At 43.4% G+C, this 19,078-nt stretch overlaps 1 protein-coding gene across 1 annotated transcript in view; it reads right to left on the bottom strand.

The window, feature by feature from the left end:
- Nucleotides 1-19,078, bottom strand: part of OTULIN (OTU deubiquitinase with linear linkage specificity) — a 59,391-nt gene that overhangs the window by 39,238 nt on the left and 1,075 nt on the right. The window contains 4 exon segments of the mRNA XM_019518438.1: nt 2,096-2,239; nt 7,278-7,372; nt 8,275-8,351; nt 15,338-15,673. Coding sequence (XP_019373983.1) covers nt 2,096-2,239; nt 7,278-7,372; nt 8,275-8,351; nt 15,338-15,673 — 652 coding nt within the window.

Here is a 19,078-nt window from a genome sequence, read left to right as displayed (position 1 = left end):
CCCCCCCCCCCCCCGCCCTTTCTCAGTTTCTGCTTCCTGCCAGCCTGCCTTCCGAACTGATTCATATGCTTCTGAATACATTTTGACTTTTCCATGGGTCTCCCAATTTGATTCGGCTGCCAAATCAGGCCGGATACTCCTCCGCATCAAACTGGCTACCAAAGCTTCGCGCGGCCCTAATAGTTACCAAGAACCACTCGATAATCTTAACCCCTTTTTAAATATTCCTCAAGTTCCAGCATAAAACAATTTTAAAAAAAGAAGTATTACATTTGTCTAATTAACAAACAAACACATTTTGTAGGTAGGATCTGGTGGCATTCATTTATTTGAATTCTATACTTTAACTGAGAACAGCAAGGGGGGTGGGGGAAGGAGGGGAGACAGACTCACAAACGAAGACTGCAAACTAACGCCCTATCCTACAACAGAAGAAATTTTAAAAGTTTGTATTTAAACACACATACTTTTTACAACTGAGGGAGGGAAAGTCTTGCTAACTATTACTTCATTTATCTTCCTTGCACATACATACTCTATTGCTGTCTTCACAATCATTACTGTATATATTTCAGCAGAACACAATAGTAAACCACCTCATTATAAAATAGGGCAAAAAATCATGATATATATTTTAAGGCACCAGTATTTTAAAGAAGAAAAACAGAATTTAATAATGGGAGACAACTGTCCTCAGTTCAGGGTCATCAATTTGGGTAATACAGAATTTTCTGCTTCCAGATGATGTGTGCTGAGTCATCAGTACAGAAGGTACTTGAAGTCCCTTCTAGTGTCTTGTCACTACTGGAGATATAATCCAGTGATTAAAAAAACCTGCCCAACTAGCAAATACCATGTTAACTCACATGCCATAGGCAACTTTCCCCACCAGAAGTTAGTCCTGCAACACTAGGGTATGTGACTGAAGCAGGGCAGCTGGTTTCTGTGCCAGAATGGAAGTCTAGGGAGTTTCCCCTCACTTCTCGCCCACCCACCAAGGAGCAGCAGCAGTTCACACTTCAACACAAAGAGATAGATTATAATCCCCTCTCAGCTGCTGCCAAATTGGTAGTAGCTTTTGGCTAAGCAGCCAAAGCTGCTGCCTATAGAGCCATGGTTGTGAGAAGGTTAGAATTCTAGCTTTTGTCTGAGCAGGAGAGTGAAGGTATGCGAGTTGAAGAGCAAGCTCTACCCCAACCAAGAGGTCAGCTTTTGGCCACGACTAAAAATAAAACCAAAACTCTCAATTCATTCTGCCTTCCAAAAAAGGGTGTTCCCATTATTTGGGGGGGGGGGGTGTAGTATTCAAGAAAATATGATAATATAGCTAAATTCACAATCAAGCACCACAGGATAGTACTGACACAACTTCATAGACCATTAATAATTTGTCACAGGTTCTAAACCTGGTGTATTAGGTTGAAGAATCTGAACTACTTTCAGTAGACAACCCTTCTTTTCAAGGAGATAATTTCCTGCTGGTGAAGCAAAAATGCGGATGTCTGGCAATTCACACAAGTAGAAAAATATCATTTTTGACATAAGCTTCACTAATATACCACTTACCTGATGTGGTAAAGAGAACTTAGCATTGTAGGTGAATAACAAACAACAAAGCTGCCAAGGAGGGATTCAACCTAACTTTCCCATAATTCCCATTACCAAAAGACTACAGTTTCAAAGCAAATGTTCAATTATAATAATTATTTATAAATTGTCATAGATGTACTCAAGGTTGGGCAATGGAAGTGCACAAATATTAAAATTACAAACACATCTATATATTCACTTCCTTGAATTCTCCAATAAATCTAACTCATTTCCAAATACTGACTGCCATACCACAGAAACTAAAATAAAGTGTAGAAAGAACAGGTCAAGATGGATGGACAGTTTGTGGCCCAAGTGTTAGCCTTTGGTGCAAGGATACCTTACAGATCTCTTCTTCTACGCCCCAATTTCCCCCTTCCCTCCAATTTTTAAAACTGAAACAGAGCTGTGCTTATATAATACAGTATGAGACTATAACATTATCCAAAAGTAAGAAAGTGTATTTTCTCTTGAGCAGAAGATCTATTGTAAGCATGAAGCATACCAGCATTAAGTCCTCTGACTGGAGCCAGTTAGGCTGTTCAGTAGCTTGGCTCAGTGCCTGGAATAGCGTTGCTCTGAGAGCACAATAGTTATCACCTCTTACTCTCCTTATACAGGCAAATTTCTGAGAAACTGCTTCATATCCCTATTAAAAACAAATGAAAACAAAAAACAGAAAACCAAATTGATTATACAAATAAACACAAAAACATTTTTTCATTCATTCTAATTCAAATGTCTGTATCAAGAGACAACATTTTAGAGCCATCTAAAAGAGCCAACACCTTGTGTTTCACTACTCCACAAAAAATAGTCAAATACTTCTGAAACAAATGTATAAGGACAAGTTACGCAAAAGAAACACAATACAGCTATTCAGCAGAACGGAACTGTAACAGATATTTCTATATATCAAAAACAAAAGCTTAAACAGAAAGCTCACACTCATTGGTGAGACTGCTTGGTCTGAACCCTAGCCCTTTGAAGATCGGTATCACAAGACATTACCATCTATAGATGCCAAGTAAATTAAAAGGCATATAACTATCATAACTGACATGTTACTCAAAACATGAAGAATGAACCTAAAATAGCCTTCTACAAGCTGCTGGTGTCCTCACCAAGGTCCCTGACACACATTACATTTAAAATATGATTAGCAAGTTAACTGCACCTTAAAGAGTAACCCAGCCACACATTCAAATCAATTTAAGGCATGATAATACAGTAAACAAGCCTCAAAGTTATTCCACATATAACATGTAGCAAAACTTTGAGGCTTGTTTGTATCACAACTTAAACTAAACATATAGCTGGTTGAGACTGGTCTATGACAGATCCCACTGTTCAACTGAGTGTCAAGGTCCAGCTTGGTATAGCCCCAGGGTCTGGGACACACAGGTGGGGGCAGAACCAGTACCCTGGACCTCTGCCCAAGCCCCAGAGGAAGATGGGGGTGCCACCACGATCCTGAGGATATCCCCACGCACTCAGAATGTAAGAGAACTACTTGTGCAGCCCAGCTGCATGCATGATTTTTTTTTTAAAGTTGCAACAGCAACAGAAGCCTGGGATCAGGGAGGATCTCTCTGATCTCCAGATCCCCATATGCCAGGACTTGTAAAAACTATGTGAGCCACCGAGCTGGGATTTTGGCAATCAGCTGATTGTTGGCTGGGGCCAGTTCTATACCCCCACTTGGTCCCTAGCCCCAACTAACAGTCAGTTGATTGTGAGTATCTGGCTTTTAAATGGCCAATCCAGGGAAATATGGTGTGGTTGGGGATCTGAACCCTGATGCCAAAAATCATGTCTTCCCATTTACATGAGACATAGTAGGAGACATGATTACCAGCATAGCGGATCAGATCCCATCACGCCTTTAAGTGAACATCTGTCAGTGGTTCAATATATGACTCATTAGTAGCACACAGAGAAGCTTGTACTAACACTGCACTGTTGTTTTCAGTATTTACAATATTAAATTAAAATGGCTTAACTTGAACTGTTAAAAATGCATTTCCTCTAAAATTCATACAAAACAGAAAACTACTGAATAATAAACTATGGTATCTCCATTTTCCTCTGCATTTTTAAATATACTATTTACCCTGCTATCATCCCTACACCCAAAATCCATAGCAAGAGATCTCCTTCCTTCCTCCTTCCTAACTCTTTACAAAGGTCTCCCAAACAAGAATACGATCTAACACACTTTGACCAAGAACAATGCGGACAGTCGAAACAAGGTGGAGAATGTGTTGTCCATAAGTACAAAGTAGTTGTTACTTGTCTATAACAGTGCTGAGAATTGTGCTGATAGGAGTTTTGAGAAAATCCTGGATTCTCCTAAGCAGGGCTTTTTTATTTCTACTGAAAATTGATAGATATACTCAAGTCACACCCCACCACCACAGCCCTTTAGCCCCATACAAAGGGCAATTTCGATTGCAGCAGACAGTTTTAAAACAGGCAAGTGCACAATTAAGGAAAACTAACAAATGCAAATGAGCTTAAGAGAATACCATTCTCACATGGCGCCCAAAAAACTTGTCTAACAACTCTCCCAACTATACAAGTTGTCCAAGAAAAGATATGCAAAAGCAAGGAGGTTTTGGTTATATTTCCTGAGCCATCACAGCTAAAACAGTTCAACCCTACTACAACATTCTTTGTTACTAGAAGTGCATCCATATCGGATCAACAACAATATAAAGAAAATTGACTGTATTGGAAATTGGCCTGATGCGGCCAATACATGCCTATGCACGTGCGCAGCTGCAGCACAGCACACAGACAGCGAGGAGCACAGTCCAGCAGGTTGGTACAACTGGTAAGTCTGTGGTGCTGGAAGAGAAGGGAGGAGGGAAGGGGCATGGAGGTGGGGGCACATCAATGTCCCCGACAGCAAGGGAGTGGGGCTGGCGCAGGGCAGGGCATGGAATGGAGCCATGGCTTGTCTGGGGAGCACAGGGAGGGGGAAGCTCCCACTCCTGTGTGCACCCCAGAAGGACATGGGGAGGCATGCCCTCAGATCTGCGCAGGGTGGGGCGGGGTGCACTGCTGCTGCAGGCTGGGGCCAGGGCTGCGCCAAGCTCTTCTCAGTGTGTGGGGGAGGGGGCAGGGGTTGGGCCAAGGCTGTGCTCTGGGCAGGTGGTGACACTGCTGGGAGGAGGTGTTTGGCAAAATTTGGACCATAGCCCCCCTCCCAGAACTGCTGCCACCCGCCCTGTGCGCAGCCCAGCTCAGCCCCTGAGAACCGCAGCCCACCCCGCACAGATCCAAGGGAACGTGACCCCTCCACGTGCCTTCCCGGAGTGCTCGCAGTGGTGGGAGTCACTCCCCCACCCCCTAGATGCGCCATGGCTCCATCCCGCGCCCACCCCAACCTGGCTGGGCAGCACCTGCCTCAGCCCCACTCCCTCCCTCACTGTGGGGGCAGTGATCTGCCTCCCCATGTCGTTTCCTTCTCCCCTCCCCTTCCACTACAACAGACTTACCAGCTGCATGCAGCTGTATCGGAATTCAGATCGGTATCAGCCAATATGCCTCCTTAAAAATTGGCTATTGGTATCGGTCCCCAAAATCTCTATCAGCCCACCCCTATTCATTACTGTTACTTTTTTTTGGTTTTTTTTAAACAGTTGAACTACTTGTATGTCTGTGCCCGTACCATGGAGATTATTTTGAAATATACTGAAAAGAAAATGTCCATCACCAAATGGGGTTTTGGTAGAGATGCACTGATATAATCAGTCCACATCATATCGGCATTGATAAAAGAAAAGTTGACATTATCAGCAATCAGCTTTTTTTGGCTGGTGTAGCTGACAATGTCACCGATAAATGCTGCATGCATGTGCACAGCTGCAGCATACACGTGGCCAGGAATTCAGCCTGGCAGCTTAGAGAGCAGGGTCCCGCTGGTAAGTCTATGGCAGTGAAGGCCCCCATGATGAAGGAGGGAATGGAGCAGGGGCTGGCACTGCACAGCTGGGGCAGGGTGCAGGGCAGAGCCGCGAGTGGCTCATCCAGAAGGAATGGGGGGTGGGATAGCTCCCCGCCACTGAATGCACCACCAGGGAAGGCATGGGAGGAGCATGTGCCCCCCAGGGTAGTGCATGGGGTGAGGGTGGGCTGCATCAGCCTCTTCCCAGGGGGGACTGGGCTGGGAGTGCACTTGGGGCAGGCGGGGGTAGCACAGCAGCAGCTCTGGGAGGTAAAACTGCAGCGAATTCTGGGGTGACTGTAATCCACCCCATAGTTCTCCCTCCCAGCCCCTTTGCTGGGAAGAGGTTGGCGTAGCCCTTGGCCTTAAGTGAGCAGTGGGCAACCTGCCTTCCCCCAGTGCAGAAATCTGGAGAACACGTGCCCCCCATGCCTCCCTCAGGGGTGCGCACAATGGCAAGGAGCCACTCTGTCCCACACCCTATCCCACCCTGGCTGGGCAGCACCAGCACCTGCCCCTGCCCCTGCCCCAGCCCCACTCCCTCCCTCACCATGGGGGTGTAGATCTGCCCCCTCCCCCACATCCCTTTCCTCCCACAGACTTACCAGCAGGACGCTATTCTCCAAGCTGCCGGGCTGCATATTGGCATTGGCTAATAAGGCTGGTTAATAACTGGCCATCAGTATCAGCCAAAAAAAATCTTTATCAGTGAACCCCTAAGTTTTGGTAGTTTTTCCAAAAAAGTCTTCCATATGTCCAGTCCACATCAACACTGTACTCAGGGGTAGAAAAAGAACACTTTCTCTGAAACAAACACATTCTGCTTTGTGTCCTCTATCACACTGCCTGAACTGCAGTCCATCAAGCCACAAAGTCCATAGGTCAAATTCTGCTTTCATACCTTGAAAGAAGTTTCAAAACTAGAATATGGCCCAAGAATACTTCAAGCCCCCTGCAAAGTCATTAACAATGGTAAAAGTAAGCAAAAAGGCTCTTAAAACCCATTTTAAAAATTCCTTCTTGTGTATGACCCCATACAAACAAAATAGGTAGAGATTAAGAACGAGAGATTTAAGATAAAGAAGTTCTCTATGTTCTAATGCTGCCTGCATCACTGTTTTATGAGAGCCTCCCAGCAGTAAAGAAACACCCGTAACTCAATCTCTTCCTTACCCCCAGGGGAAGAACTGTATTTGCACAGATAGATTTTGACATATAAATACTTCCCCTCTCCTCAAATACGTAGAAGTTCTGCTTAACAGAAAACACATGGTTAAAGTATAATTTTCTTTGCTGAAGATGTCTTTCTCCTTTGTTTACCTAATGAGCCCCTAAATCCTGGATTTTGTGTCCTCCCTATTCAGGTGATACATTTGCAACTGAAGTGAAGATTTGGCTCTCTTTCTTTTCAGCCCTGGAAAGTGAAATATGGGTATTCTGGGTAACAGTAAATTGCAAAGATGTTTGCATATAGATGATATAGATATTTATTCATATATTCTATTAATAAGAGTAATAAGAATTTCAAATGGATGTTGCAGGGACTAATTAAACAACCACACCTAACTTACTACTTCTACTTTCTGCTACTGTATTTCTGTTTGAAATACTGTGCACCTTAAAAATAATATCAGAAAAAGAAAAGCCATAAAACCCATTAAGACCAAAATCTGGCAAATATCTATTGTGCGGAAACTACCAAAAAAACCTTACAAAGAAAAACAAGTTGTTATACCTTTTTCATAAGTTTTGCCATTGGTGTATTTCCTCTCCACTCTTTTTGGCAGTACTCCACGATATCCATTTCAGGTGCAACACTTAGCTTATTTTCTGTTGAGATTGATCACATGTGATATGCACGTTATATTAAAGGGGAACTCTGAAACAACTCAATTATGTAGTGGTTATATCTAGTACTTCAAGAAGTTCTAGCTTAGTTGAAAATAGTTACCAATCTAAGAGCAGCTGACTGTAGCATATTGCCTAGCTAACATAATATATCTTCTGTTAGTATTGGACAGAAAAAAAAAAACCCTCCGGAAATCAGTGTGCAAGCAGAAGATATGATGGTGGTGGTGAAGATGCCCCATGACCCCAAAAAGCAGCACAAGGAAAAGACCAGTTGGCTCTCCCACCACTTCAGCAGTCAAAAAAGGCAGCGGGAAAGCTTGTTTTCTTCACTTCAGCAGTTAGATTACAGAGACACACACAAGACACTCCATATTTACATAGGGCATGTTAAGCACAATGGAAAGCAAGCAAGAAAGATGGGAAAAATTAGCTTCCCCAGAAGAGGTGAGGAACACAAAACTTCATGGGAATTCCACTGGCTTCCTTTCAGATCATAGGCACTGAAGCAAGAGCACTCCTGAGGGACTCCCAATGACACCCTTTCATACTGTCAACTGGTTAGTAGTATTTGTTAAAATGATACATTTTTACAGAAAAGGTACCAGCACAATATACAAATATCAATTTTCTACCAGGTCAAAAGAACTTTTAAGAAAAAAAAAAAACTAGGTAGATTGGGTAGTCTGAAACATGATTCAATGTGAAACAGAATTTAGGATGAATAAAAAATTGTGTTGCACTCCACTGTGAGATGCATCTCCAATGCATGTATACATTCAGCAGCCAAATCTTTGGGGATGAAGGAACAAAGCTATACAAACTAATATTATTATAAGCTATTCTGTTGTGTGAAAGGCCATATAAATGAAAGTCAGATATACCTGTGAAGCCTGTCTCACAAACAAGTAATACTTTTTCTCTCTCTATTTCTTCTGCATCACGATACATGTCCTCCTCACTGCAACAACATTGACACACAGTTCATGTAATACCACAAATCATACTGCTGTTGAAATTTACTCCATTTACCACTGTATAAAGCTACTTAATCATAATTCCCTCAAAATATTACAAGAGAATTCAATGTCCTCCTGAGATCCACATCTATGCATTTTTAAAATGAGGAAACAAAGCATGAATAATCTTGATGCCCTGGGAAAAAAAATCAGTTATTAATAATCATATATACATGTATAAACATACACACATTAGTGCAGCGATAGAGTATACCTTACTGCAGTGATTCATTACAGGAATGGATAATAGACCAGAGAGAAAAAGGATGGGTGGGTGGGTACATGCCTTAAGAAGGATGTTTGTGCCCGCAAGCTTTTAAAGAACAATTTTTCCAACTATTTAGTCTAATAAAAGATAATCACATTTACCCAAAGCACCTTGTCTGCCTATATTATATAATAACATATATTGTATAATATATATGATATTATAGGCAGATGAAGGGTAGGGTGGGGGGGTGTTTATTTTAAACACTCTCCCCTCTGGTCTGTCATCCATGCCTGTAATAGATCACTGCACAAGCATATACCCTGCTGCTGGTGTCAACCCCACTGGAGACTGAAAGGAGTGGTACAATAAATTCCATTTTTATTAGAACAAGCATCATAAAATATATGTTAAACTAAAAGCTACTGAATTTACCATAACATTATATAAAGGCTCCACTACATAAAAGGGGTTAAATGTCAGCTGTAACATATCTAGCAGATGCCTTAGCATGTATTCAGGCTGAGCGGGAACTCATAAACCGTAATTATTTTAGTGTCTGGAAATTTAAAGGAAAAGACATTTTAAATGATACATATTCCTTCAAATCTGATTCTGCCAGGTATTCAGCATTATTACATAATAAGCCAACCTACACAATTCTTAGCTGTAATATTTCATTAAAAAGTTACCATCAAGTACATTATCTATTTATTTGGTTTTGTTCTTTTGGGTTTTTTTTAATAGTAAATGGAATATAACATTTCACTCACTCTAAAACTAGCAAGTACCCATTTCAGTAGAAGGAAGAAATTCCCAAAATTTGTACATGCGTATTAATTTTAACAACAATTCTAGCTTATCTGTCTATTATTTGTGTCCAGTAAGGTCAACAACATGATCAGTACTCAAACAGAAACCAACCTAATGCTCCTGACACAAAGAACTTACACAAACGAGACAAGACAGGCAGCTGAAAGCTTTAAAAAAAAAGGAACAACAAATAAATTACTGTGACTAAGTGATAACTGGATACACTCTGGTAAACCAAAATGTGAGCCACGTTGTTACTTATGGCTTCACATCCATGCCAACTTATCTTACACAATTATTTCTGAACTTGTTTGCAAAAATAAGTAAACCTTTTTCTCATTAGCTTTCACCCACGCCATAACGAGAAGCCAAAAATGTCTTACTGTTGCTATCAGAGTTCTAGAGCAGTTTTCCTTCCTAATCATAAGAAAGAGATGGAAGGGACCTAGGCAAGTCCATCTCCTAGCCCTAAAGCAGGATTAAACTATACACAAATCATTCCCAAAAGACTTATGTCCGTCTTGCTCTACAAAGCTTCTAATGAAGATTACATCATCTACAAGCTCCCCAGGTAATTGATTCCAGTCTTAATTACTTGGGAATTAGAATGTTTTTCTACTAAGTTTACACTCTCATTTCAATTTAAAACTACTACTTTTTGTTCTCGCCCATGCAGGGAACAGTTTATAAGCTTTGTTTCTTCCATCATCTTTTACATAGTTTACAACTTCTTTTCTATTCCCTTAACTGAAAAAAATCCAATCCTTTCAATCTTTCCTCACAGGTTGTATTTTCTAAATATCAATATAGACATACATAAATATACAAACAGGAGTATGATATCATATATGATACTCAAACAAGAATATGACATAAAACAGAAGCATCATAAATATACCTCACAGCATGGGCTTGGATTTTGCAAGTGTAACATTCACAAGTTTTGTGAGTTTGCTATATATTATAATCCCTAGATCCCCTCCTTGTAACACTGCTGCCTGGCCAGTCATGCTGCGTTTCCCTTATTTCTCAACACTTTGAATTCCAATTATATTTTCCAAAGTGCATGCAAAACCTTTCCATCTTGGTATCATCTGCAAATACAATAGTCTGGAAAGATTTTTTTTTTATTTTTTTATTTTTTTTATTACTAATGGTAAAATAATATAGCCTTATTACACTGCATTATGGCATAGTTATATTTTCTTCCAGAGAAATATCATTCTACAAAGGAAAAAAAGTATTAGGCATAGCTGCCAGTAAAGGAGATCAGACCAGCAAGCTTGTATCTTCATGCAAGCAGAGATATAATTTTCAGTTTAGCCTCTACTAAGCCTTGAAACTTTCTATGACTGGAAGGTCACCTAATTACATACAGTACTTGGGTCCAAGTTAATTGGCCTTTGTTATCTTTTTCCTCTCTCACCTTATTAACAAATGTTTTTTATTTGAGAGAACTCAGCTGAGATTCTTCTAGGACAGTATCTGGCCTGCGGCGCAGATGTGGCCTGCAAAGTCAGTGTGAACAGCCCATTACCAGCATGTCAGCACAGGTCAATGCTTCTGTATTCAGCAACAAGGGAACGGAGGATAGGAGTAACAGCAGCATTCCCCCATGCAGACATACCAGCTCCAGAGCACAGGATATGAGTGCAGCCACTTTCACAACCGTGCCACAACAAATGACTTCAGCCATAGGAATCCCTTATAGCAGGAATAAGCAGCAGCCGCACTCAGCTGCTAGGCTCCAGCGCTGTGTAAAAAAGCTCTGAGTTCACTGGTGTGTCAACATGAGCTCTGGCTAGAAACGCATCTTTCATGAAGCTCCAGAGCCCACAAGACGAGCTTGTTTCCTCTTTTCCCTGCCACTGAATAAGTGAGGAAAAAGCAGGGTGGGGGAGACAAATGGCAGCAAAACTCAGATCCTGGGAAACAGAGCCCCATGAAAACTCTGACAGATGGAATAGGAAAGGCAGTTGAGACCCACTCTTGGCAGTCCTATGTGCACACACCCACAGGGTTCTGGCATACAGCACTGACTAAAGAACCTGAAAAAATACGTTATTTCAAAGAAATACACCAGGGCAGAGTACAGTCCCACTCCCATGTTTCCAAAGCCCATGGCTCAGTTTCCCAACTTTTACTGTCTATATCAGGGGCAGGCAATTATTTCGCGTGGAGGGCCGCTTACTGAGTTTTGGCAAGCTATCGAGGGCCACATGAAAGGCAGCCAGGGGCAGATAAATATTAATTTCCTAAGGTTTTGGGGGCCCTGTGGGCTGGATAGAATGGCCTGATGGGCCACATCTGGCCCGCGGGACGCATTTTGCCCTCCCCTGTTCTATATACAGATACATTCATTAATGGTTGTGGAGCACTCTGATACTAGGCAAATGAATAATTTTTAAAGGATTATAAAAAGATGAGCACAGCTGTTCACTGCTGGATTTTGACAGGTTTTCAATAGATATTCTAGTAGCAACTCCTAGTCTAATGAAGACAAAAATTAAATACTGAAGGGTTGCCTCATTTCCAGCCCACTGAAACAAGTGGCGCAAAAGCATAAAGGTAAGTTATGATATGGCATTTAGTATATTATTTTTTCAAGCTGTTCAGTGTTTGATCCTGTAAGTTACCATACGCACTCAAATAGAAGACAGCCCTGATTATAAGAAAACCCTCTCCCCCCACCCCTGCCCTTACACAATAACTAGATTCTATATATGGAAAATGTATAGATTTGTTATAATTTTCCAGGTATAGAATATCATTATTGGAAGTCTGCCTTCAATTTGTCCCCTTTCCACTGCTACAGCAGGAAAAATAAACCTGGGGGATAAGGTAGCCTTTTGTTCCTCCCCCCAAAAACATTTTCCCCTGGCAGGCCCTTCCCCCACCCCTTACTGTCAGAACCTGCTCTCCATGACAGCACAGAAGTGAAGAGCAAATTTGAAAACAATAACCTTGAAATTAAACAGGAATGTTGCAATTTGCATATAATGTACCTCAAGATTTAGCTCAGTCAGAATTGATTTGTGTTACCTTTTTCTGAAGCTGCTGTAAGTTTTAGCACAGGTGTTTCATAAATACAGTTTTGAGCAGCACTTCAGCACCTGCTCACATCTAGTATAAACCCTGCATGGTATTAACCCAAAGCCAAAAAGCTCATGATCTGCCATATAGTTCAATGTGCTGGGCCTAACCAGAGTGAACAACATTTCAAACCATATTAACCCATGACATTGGGTACAGTTCTCCCAAAATCCCTTTGTTGCACCCTCTCTCAGCCTGGTGCACATGATTCATGTGGCACTACCCTCCACAGTGACCCCACAGCTCAGCACTACTCAGTATGTGTGTATACCCCATATATCACCACCACCCCCCCCAACCCAAAGGATCCAGGTGCTAATTCATGACTGGTACTGGGCGTTGAATGATGAGTTCTGGGATGCTCCAAAAATTTATGTGCAGATGAGGTGCAGTGTAACCTGGTTCAGCTTTACCTCACAGAGGGTGGGGCCACACTAATCATGTGTGCAAGGCTGGGAGGGGGGCCAACAGAGGAAATATAGGTAAGCAATGTCACGGCTCACCATGACAAAAAAGTGTTAGCAGTGAGGGGGACTGAGCTTAATGGACCTACCATATGTCTTACTCAGATGGGTTGCACTTACCTATCCTTATGATAGACTGATGGGGACCTATTTGCCCAATACGGGCCCTATGTTTTAGAGTGACACTCATGGTTGGCTGCATTTAATCAACTTTTTAGTTGGCTTCCCTCGCTGGGTACACACTGATTTTGGCAGCAGTTTAAGGGTAGACGATACATTTAGTAAGATTTCCTAGTATGCAGTTATAAGATGAGGAGTATTTTCCCCCCATGCCAATGGGGGGAAACGCATCTTGTATTAGAGTAATTATATTAAATTGAGTTCTTCTAAGGTAATGCATTTGAACTTAGCCTACAAGTGGCTGAGAAGTAATTAAGTTAAACATTCTATACAAAAAGGTAATGTTAAATTTTAATTTATAATAATTACTCCATCACCTTGTTAGATGTTGGCTAATAAGTAGGGATGTGTGAAATTGGATACATTCGATTCGGATTCAGCCCGAAACAGGGACAGTAATTCAATTTGTTGATTCAGATAACGGTCCCCGATTTGATTTGGCCGAATCCAAAGGTTCGATGCTGAATAGGAGAATCAGCGATTCAGCCACAGACACAGCTTTAAATGTTTTTTCTACATATCTTAAGGTACCAGATGTGGCTTGTGAATGCTGCAATGCTGGGGCAGATGAAGCGTCCCACAGGAGCGCAGGCCCCCTCCCCATGTGCTTGGTGGCAAACCCTGAAGTAGACCAGAAGTACTTTCAGTCCACCTCCAGGTCCACCACCAAGCATGCAGGGGACCCCCCCAAACCCAGGAGACACCAGTTAATGAGCCGGGGGGGGGGGAGGGGGCCTGCATGCTCCCCAGTGGACCCATAAGTGGACTGGAAGTGCTTCTGGTCCACTTCTGGGTCTGCTGCCAACCGCACTGGGGAGCCCCCCACAGTCCTGTGGGATGCTCCATCCACCCCACCATCACAGCATTCACCAGCTGCCTGGTACCTTGAGTTATGCAGAAAAAACATTTAACGTGTCTATGTCCAAATCGCCGAATCTTTCCTAATCTCTCCAAATCCATTCAGAGGATTCCGATTCAATTCACGGAGACTAAAGCATTCCCTGATTCAATTTGGATTCAGAGATTCAGCCACCGAAAAATCAGGCCAAATCGAATCAGGGACCAAAGCTTCGCACAGTCCTGCTAACTAGGCAAGAATACCACTTACATAACAGTTTTAGGGAATAAAACAGTTGCATGTAGAAATTCCAGCAATTTAATAAATACGTTTTTTGAACCAATTTAACTCAACAGTGCCTTTATGTGGGTGTTTGAAATCAGCCTGTAAGTAGTTAATATGGTTGGGTATTACTTTGGTACCACCTGGAGCGCACACAAAGGTACATTTACTTTGCTAACACATTACAAGGAAAACAATGCCTTCAGTTTTAAATTAACTACTTAAACAGCAAATTCATGTAAACATGCAAACTGGCAGCCAGCATTTACATTAATTCACTTTATCTATCTAAAAAGAAAAAGGTTTTCTGATGTGTACCCTAAGAAAGATAGTGAGCAAATGATTTTTCTATTCACTGAATTTTGAATGGTGTTCGATAAATAAAACAACAAAAGAATGAAAGTAAAATGCAGCACTTTCTTCCTCTTCCACTTCTCCAAATACTGTAAGGGAACAGGAAAGCATAGCCATTCTTACTCAAATATGTGACGTTTTACTTTTAATTGTTTGCAATGACCTTTTAATACATTAATACATAAATACAGGCCTTTGATAACTCCAGCTTCTTAAAAAAAAGAAGTTCTACTCGTTAAAAGAGTTATACCTTATGTTTAACGATAGACACAGATGCTTGTGGTCCTTATACCCATTTCAGACAAAGAGCCTTTTACAGGATCTTCAAACCAGCACTTTGCAGCAGATGCTAAAAATTTTAAGATTATAAAAGAAATCCTTAATCTTAGCATTCTCTGTTTCTAAAACTGGTTCCCTGATTAAGGGTACTACCTATTTCTACATCTGTCAACTTCAAGCCTCTCTCAGATTAGTGAAGTGAATGACACATGGTCCACCTACCCAAAAGATACTAATGAGCTGTGGACACATCCCCGCAACCTCAAGAAATTAAAAGATTCAACAAGTATCCTATACAGAAGTAATAAACAGCAATTATTTAAGCAGATCTAGTACCCCATTCAGCAGTTATGCTCATTTTATTAACAAGACATTAGTATTGTAAACCACAACAAAGCTAATATGATAAAAACTCACTTATCTACAGTTAACTCCATAGCTGAAGAGTTGCTAAAACCAGGCAAGTTCACTTCACAGTTTTCACAAACAGCTTGGTGGGTCAGAAATGCCTTCATGTCATGTGTCTCAGAAATTCTTCTGTGACTTTTATGTGTACATTCTTCTTTGATTTCCACTGCATGCTTCCCTTTCTGGTGTGTGGCTACACTTGCTGAGCAAGATTCATCACTTGGAACATAAAATTCTTTTTCATTTTTTGTCAAGCAGAATATAGTAGTCACTTCATTCTGTCTCTCTTCCACATTGGCAGAAGAGCCATTGGGTTTGTTTGTCTTCTGTTCCAGTCTATCCTGACTTTGAAGAAATACATAAATATGTAAGTTTCACAGAAAATCAGTAAGAGCATGCATTTGTTCCCTGGAGTATTTTCACTAAAGTTGCGGTATTGTGATGCACAAAATAATCACACATGCTGTCAGTGTAATGACAGCCAATCATTTTAAACAAACCTAGCAAAAAGCCACTGTAATAAGAACACAGGACTAGCCCATCACCTTGCCAATGCATGGTTCTTCCCCATAAACCACAGTTTGGTAACCTGGGACCTGCAGGATGGATCCCACCTGTGGAACCTTTTGATCTGACCTGCAGGCATGGGTGGGGCTCTGCTGGCAATGGGGGCCTTCCCCATGTCGCTGTGGGGAAAAGCAGCAGGGGTGGCTGGGTCCTAGCAACTACTCTTCTACCTGCCTTTGACATGAACTGGATCAATCCAGCCACAGCCTTAAAAAGATCACCAGCTGCCATTATAGCCTATTTTCCTAGCAAAATTTTAAATGTTGCTATCCAAATGACCATTTCTTAGCTTAATATCTCTATGTAAGGTATCTCTTACATACCTGCAGTCTCCAATAACAAACATCCCCTTGTATACCATTTCTGTATTGTAACTAATGGAAGTGTTCTACTAGACAGCAGTCCAAACACAAGTATAATTTAAACACCACTGTTCTATTGCTTTCAGTCCAGCCAAAAATAAGTCCAAAGAATAGCCTTCAAGCACTTTCTCTAAGACCATTTTTCCTTAATTTTCAGACATTTTTATCTGCAGAAACAATCCTGAAATCATGTGAACTACTAAAACACTTCACTGATTTCACTCTTTTCAGATCACTGCTTTCATGATTCTCCTCTCATCATACTGAATATTCTCAACTTTACTCACTACATAATGAAATTTTTTAATAGCTTTTCAATCCTGAAACCAGTTAAGCTTTTTATTTTCCACATAACTGCACCTGACAGAGAAAGATCACCAGTTATTGCAAGCTATAGGTGTTACATCCACCACTTAACAGTAACAATCTGTTAAAATATATGTATTAGTTTAACACTGGCTGTGTTCCCATTAAAAAAGTTATAACTCCTTCACTAATCATAAATTCTTCCACTTTCACCATTACCCTTCAGGTGGGTACTCTGTGCCTGGTCATGCCCACACGAGCTGACACTTAGCTGATGCTGGATCGTCAAGGTCTACACTTCCAGTGCCTGGATAGTTCTGCTGTTCCTCAAACACTTTCAGTTTCAATTTATTTCAGACCCTGAGAGGTAGCACAGTTCAGCAAAACAGGCTTAAGACTTGAGAGAGAAATCCTTGCTTCCTTTTCACCCATGGCTAAATCACCTCACAGCTCTGCTCCTCCATGACTAAATTAGGCTGAAGTACTTATGCGTGGGCACGGCAAGAACTGATGTTTGCCAAATGTTTTGTACCTGAAGAAGTATCAGAGCACTAAGATGTCAGCACACAAGGTTTTGCATGACCACAGGGAAGTAGAGCTGGAAGGTCACCTAGCCCAACCTCCATGCTCAAGGCAGGATGGTCCCTGCCTAAGCCATCCCAGAGAGATACTGTCAGCTAAATTAATCTCAAGTCAAGTAGAAGGCAGGGTAGATTTGCACGTTACAGACTAACTGAAGTGTGCATGTAACACACACACACACAGGCACCTCTTCCACATGCATGCACGTGCACATATAATGAATCCACAGGTGCGTGTGCATATACAAGTGCAATTAACCCATCCGGGTGTGCACAGCCATGCATGCATGTACAATTCACGTGTGCACCTAGGCATGTGCAGTGACCGTGTGTACACGCGTCCATATGCAGGTGTGTCGCGGCCCCCACTCACTCTCCCGGGGCCGCCTCCCACTCCTCCGGCTGCTGCTGCTCCGGAGCGGCCCCGCCTAGCCGGCGCTCGTGGCCTGGGCCGAGCGTTGACCCAGGCCCGGGGGAGGAGCCCTGGGGAGGAGGCAGGGACCAGTCAGCGGCAGCGGCGCTCGGACCCAGCCCCAGGCCACGAGGCCCCGCCGCTGGCGCGCCCCCGGGCACCATGGCAACGCGCCCCGCGCGCGAAGTCAAGGCCTCCTGCATGCAAGGAGTTAAGACTGAGGGCACCCTGGCACGGCCACTCCCCACGCTCGCGCTTACCCACTTCCCGCCGACGCCGCGCACTCCGGTGACGTACCCGCTTCCTGGCGTCTACCGCGCGACTAGAAGGTAAACATCCGCCACATAGCCCCTCCCCCTGGACCCTGCACCGGAAATACATCCGCTTCCTTTCCCCCTTCCAACGGACTAAATACAGCTCACCAATCGCCGCAAGCCGGAGATATCGTCACCTTTACCCGCTCCTCCACTATGCTAATAGCGCATGAGCGGAAGTTATTCCTTTAGCCGACTTGTTTCCTCGCTCCCCCAGCCCAGTGCCCGGTTGGAACGCATGAGCTGCGACACCAGAAAAATAGAACTACGGCCCGACTTGTCATTACTCTTCGGCCTGGCCCGTAGGCCTGAAGCTGATGGGCGAAACCAACTGCAGAGGTGGAGGAGGGCACTACATCCGGCCCTTGCGGCATAGGAAGTGCCAGGGCTTCCTCTGCTAGGGCAGATGCATGAGAAGGCAGGCAAAGGTGCGCCTTCACAGACTAGCCCAGTCATATTTTTACACACGCACATTCTAATATAAAAGATTTAATCTGCCTGTCTGTCCATAAGGCTTTATTCACACACTAGTTGGCTGACAACCAACCAGAGTGCGAATGCAGTGCTGGGACCAGACGTGGCAGTGCAGTGGAGCGTGCCACACAGGACAGAGCTGCGCTGGCCTTGGCCCCCTGCCACGCTCCCTGGAGGTGGCAGGAAAGGAGGGGGAGTGGGGTCAATGCGATGAGGGGGACAGGCCACCAGGACTGGCCTCAGCCCACCCTTCCCCCTTCCATGGTCACCATTGGCAGAGCTGGCATAGTGATAGGTGGAGGGGAGAAGCATGCCCGACATGGGGGAGGGGCAGGCCCCAGGGTGAAGACAAGCAAGGCCACCACAGCAGGGGGGAGGAGCAGCGGGCCTGGCCTGACATGGCAGCAGTGGTGGAAGGGGAGGAGCAGGCCTCCTCCCCCGTCACCCTGAGCCTGTTTGTCCTCCTGCTGCCATGTTGGCCCAGGCCTCCCACCGCAGCGAGCTAGCTTCTCCCCACCCTTGGGCTCAATCCTCCCCCATAGCCCCCACATTGGGCCCAGGCCTGCTCCACTCCTCCCCTGTGCCACCACAGCAGGGAACGGGAAATTGGCTCTGGGGCAGGGGCCGGACACAGAAGTCTGTCCCTGCCCATGGCCCACTCCCCCCCTTGTTCTTGACGGGCAATTGGATAGTGGACACACACACACACACACACTCTCTCTCTCTCTCTCTCT

This window comes from Gavialis gangeticus, unplaced genomic scaffold, assembly GCF_001723915.1.
Source record: "Gavialis gangeticus isolate Ggan-Ray unplaced genomic scaffold, GavGan_comp1, whole genome shotgun sequence".
NCBI lineage: Eukaryota > Metazoa > Chordata > Crocodylia > Gavialidae > Gavialis > Gavialis gangeticus.
The sequence above is the reverse complement of the archived record's forward strand: the minus strand, read 5'-3'. Positions and strand labels throughout refer to the sequence as shown.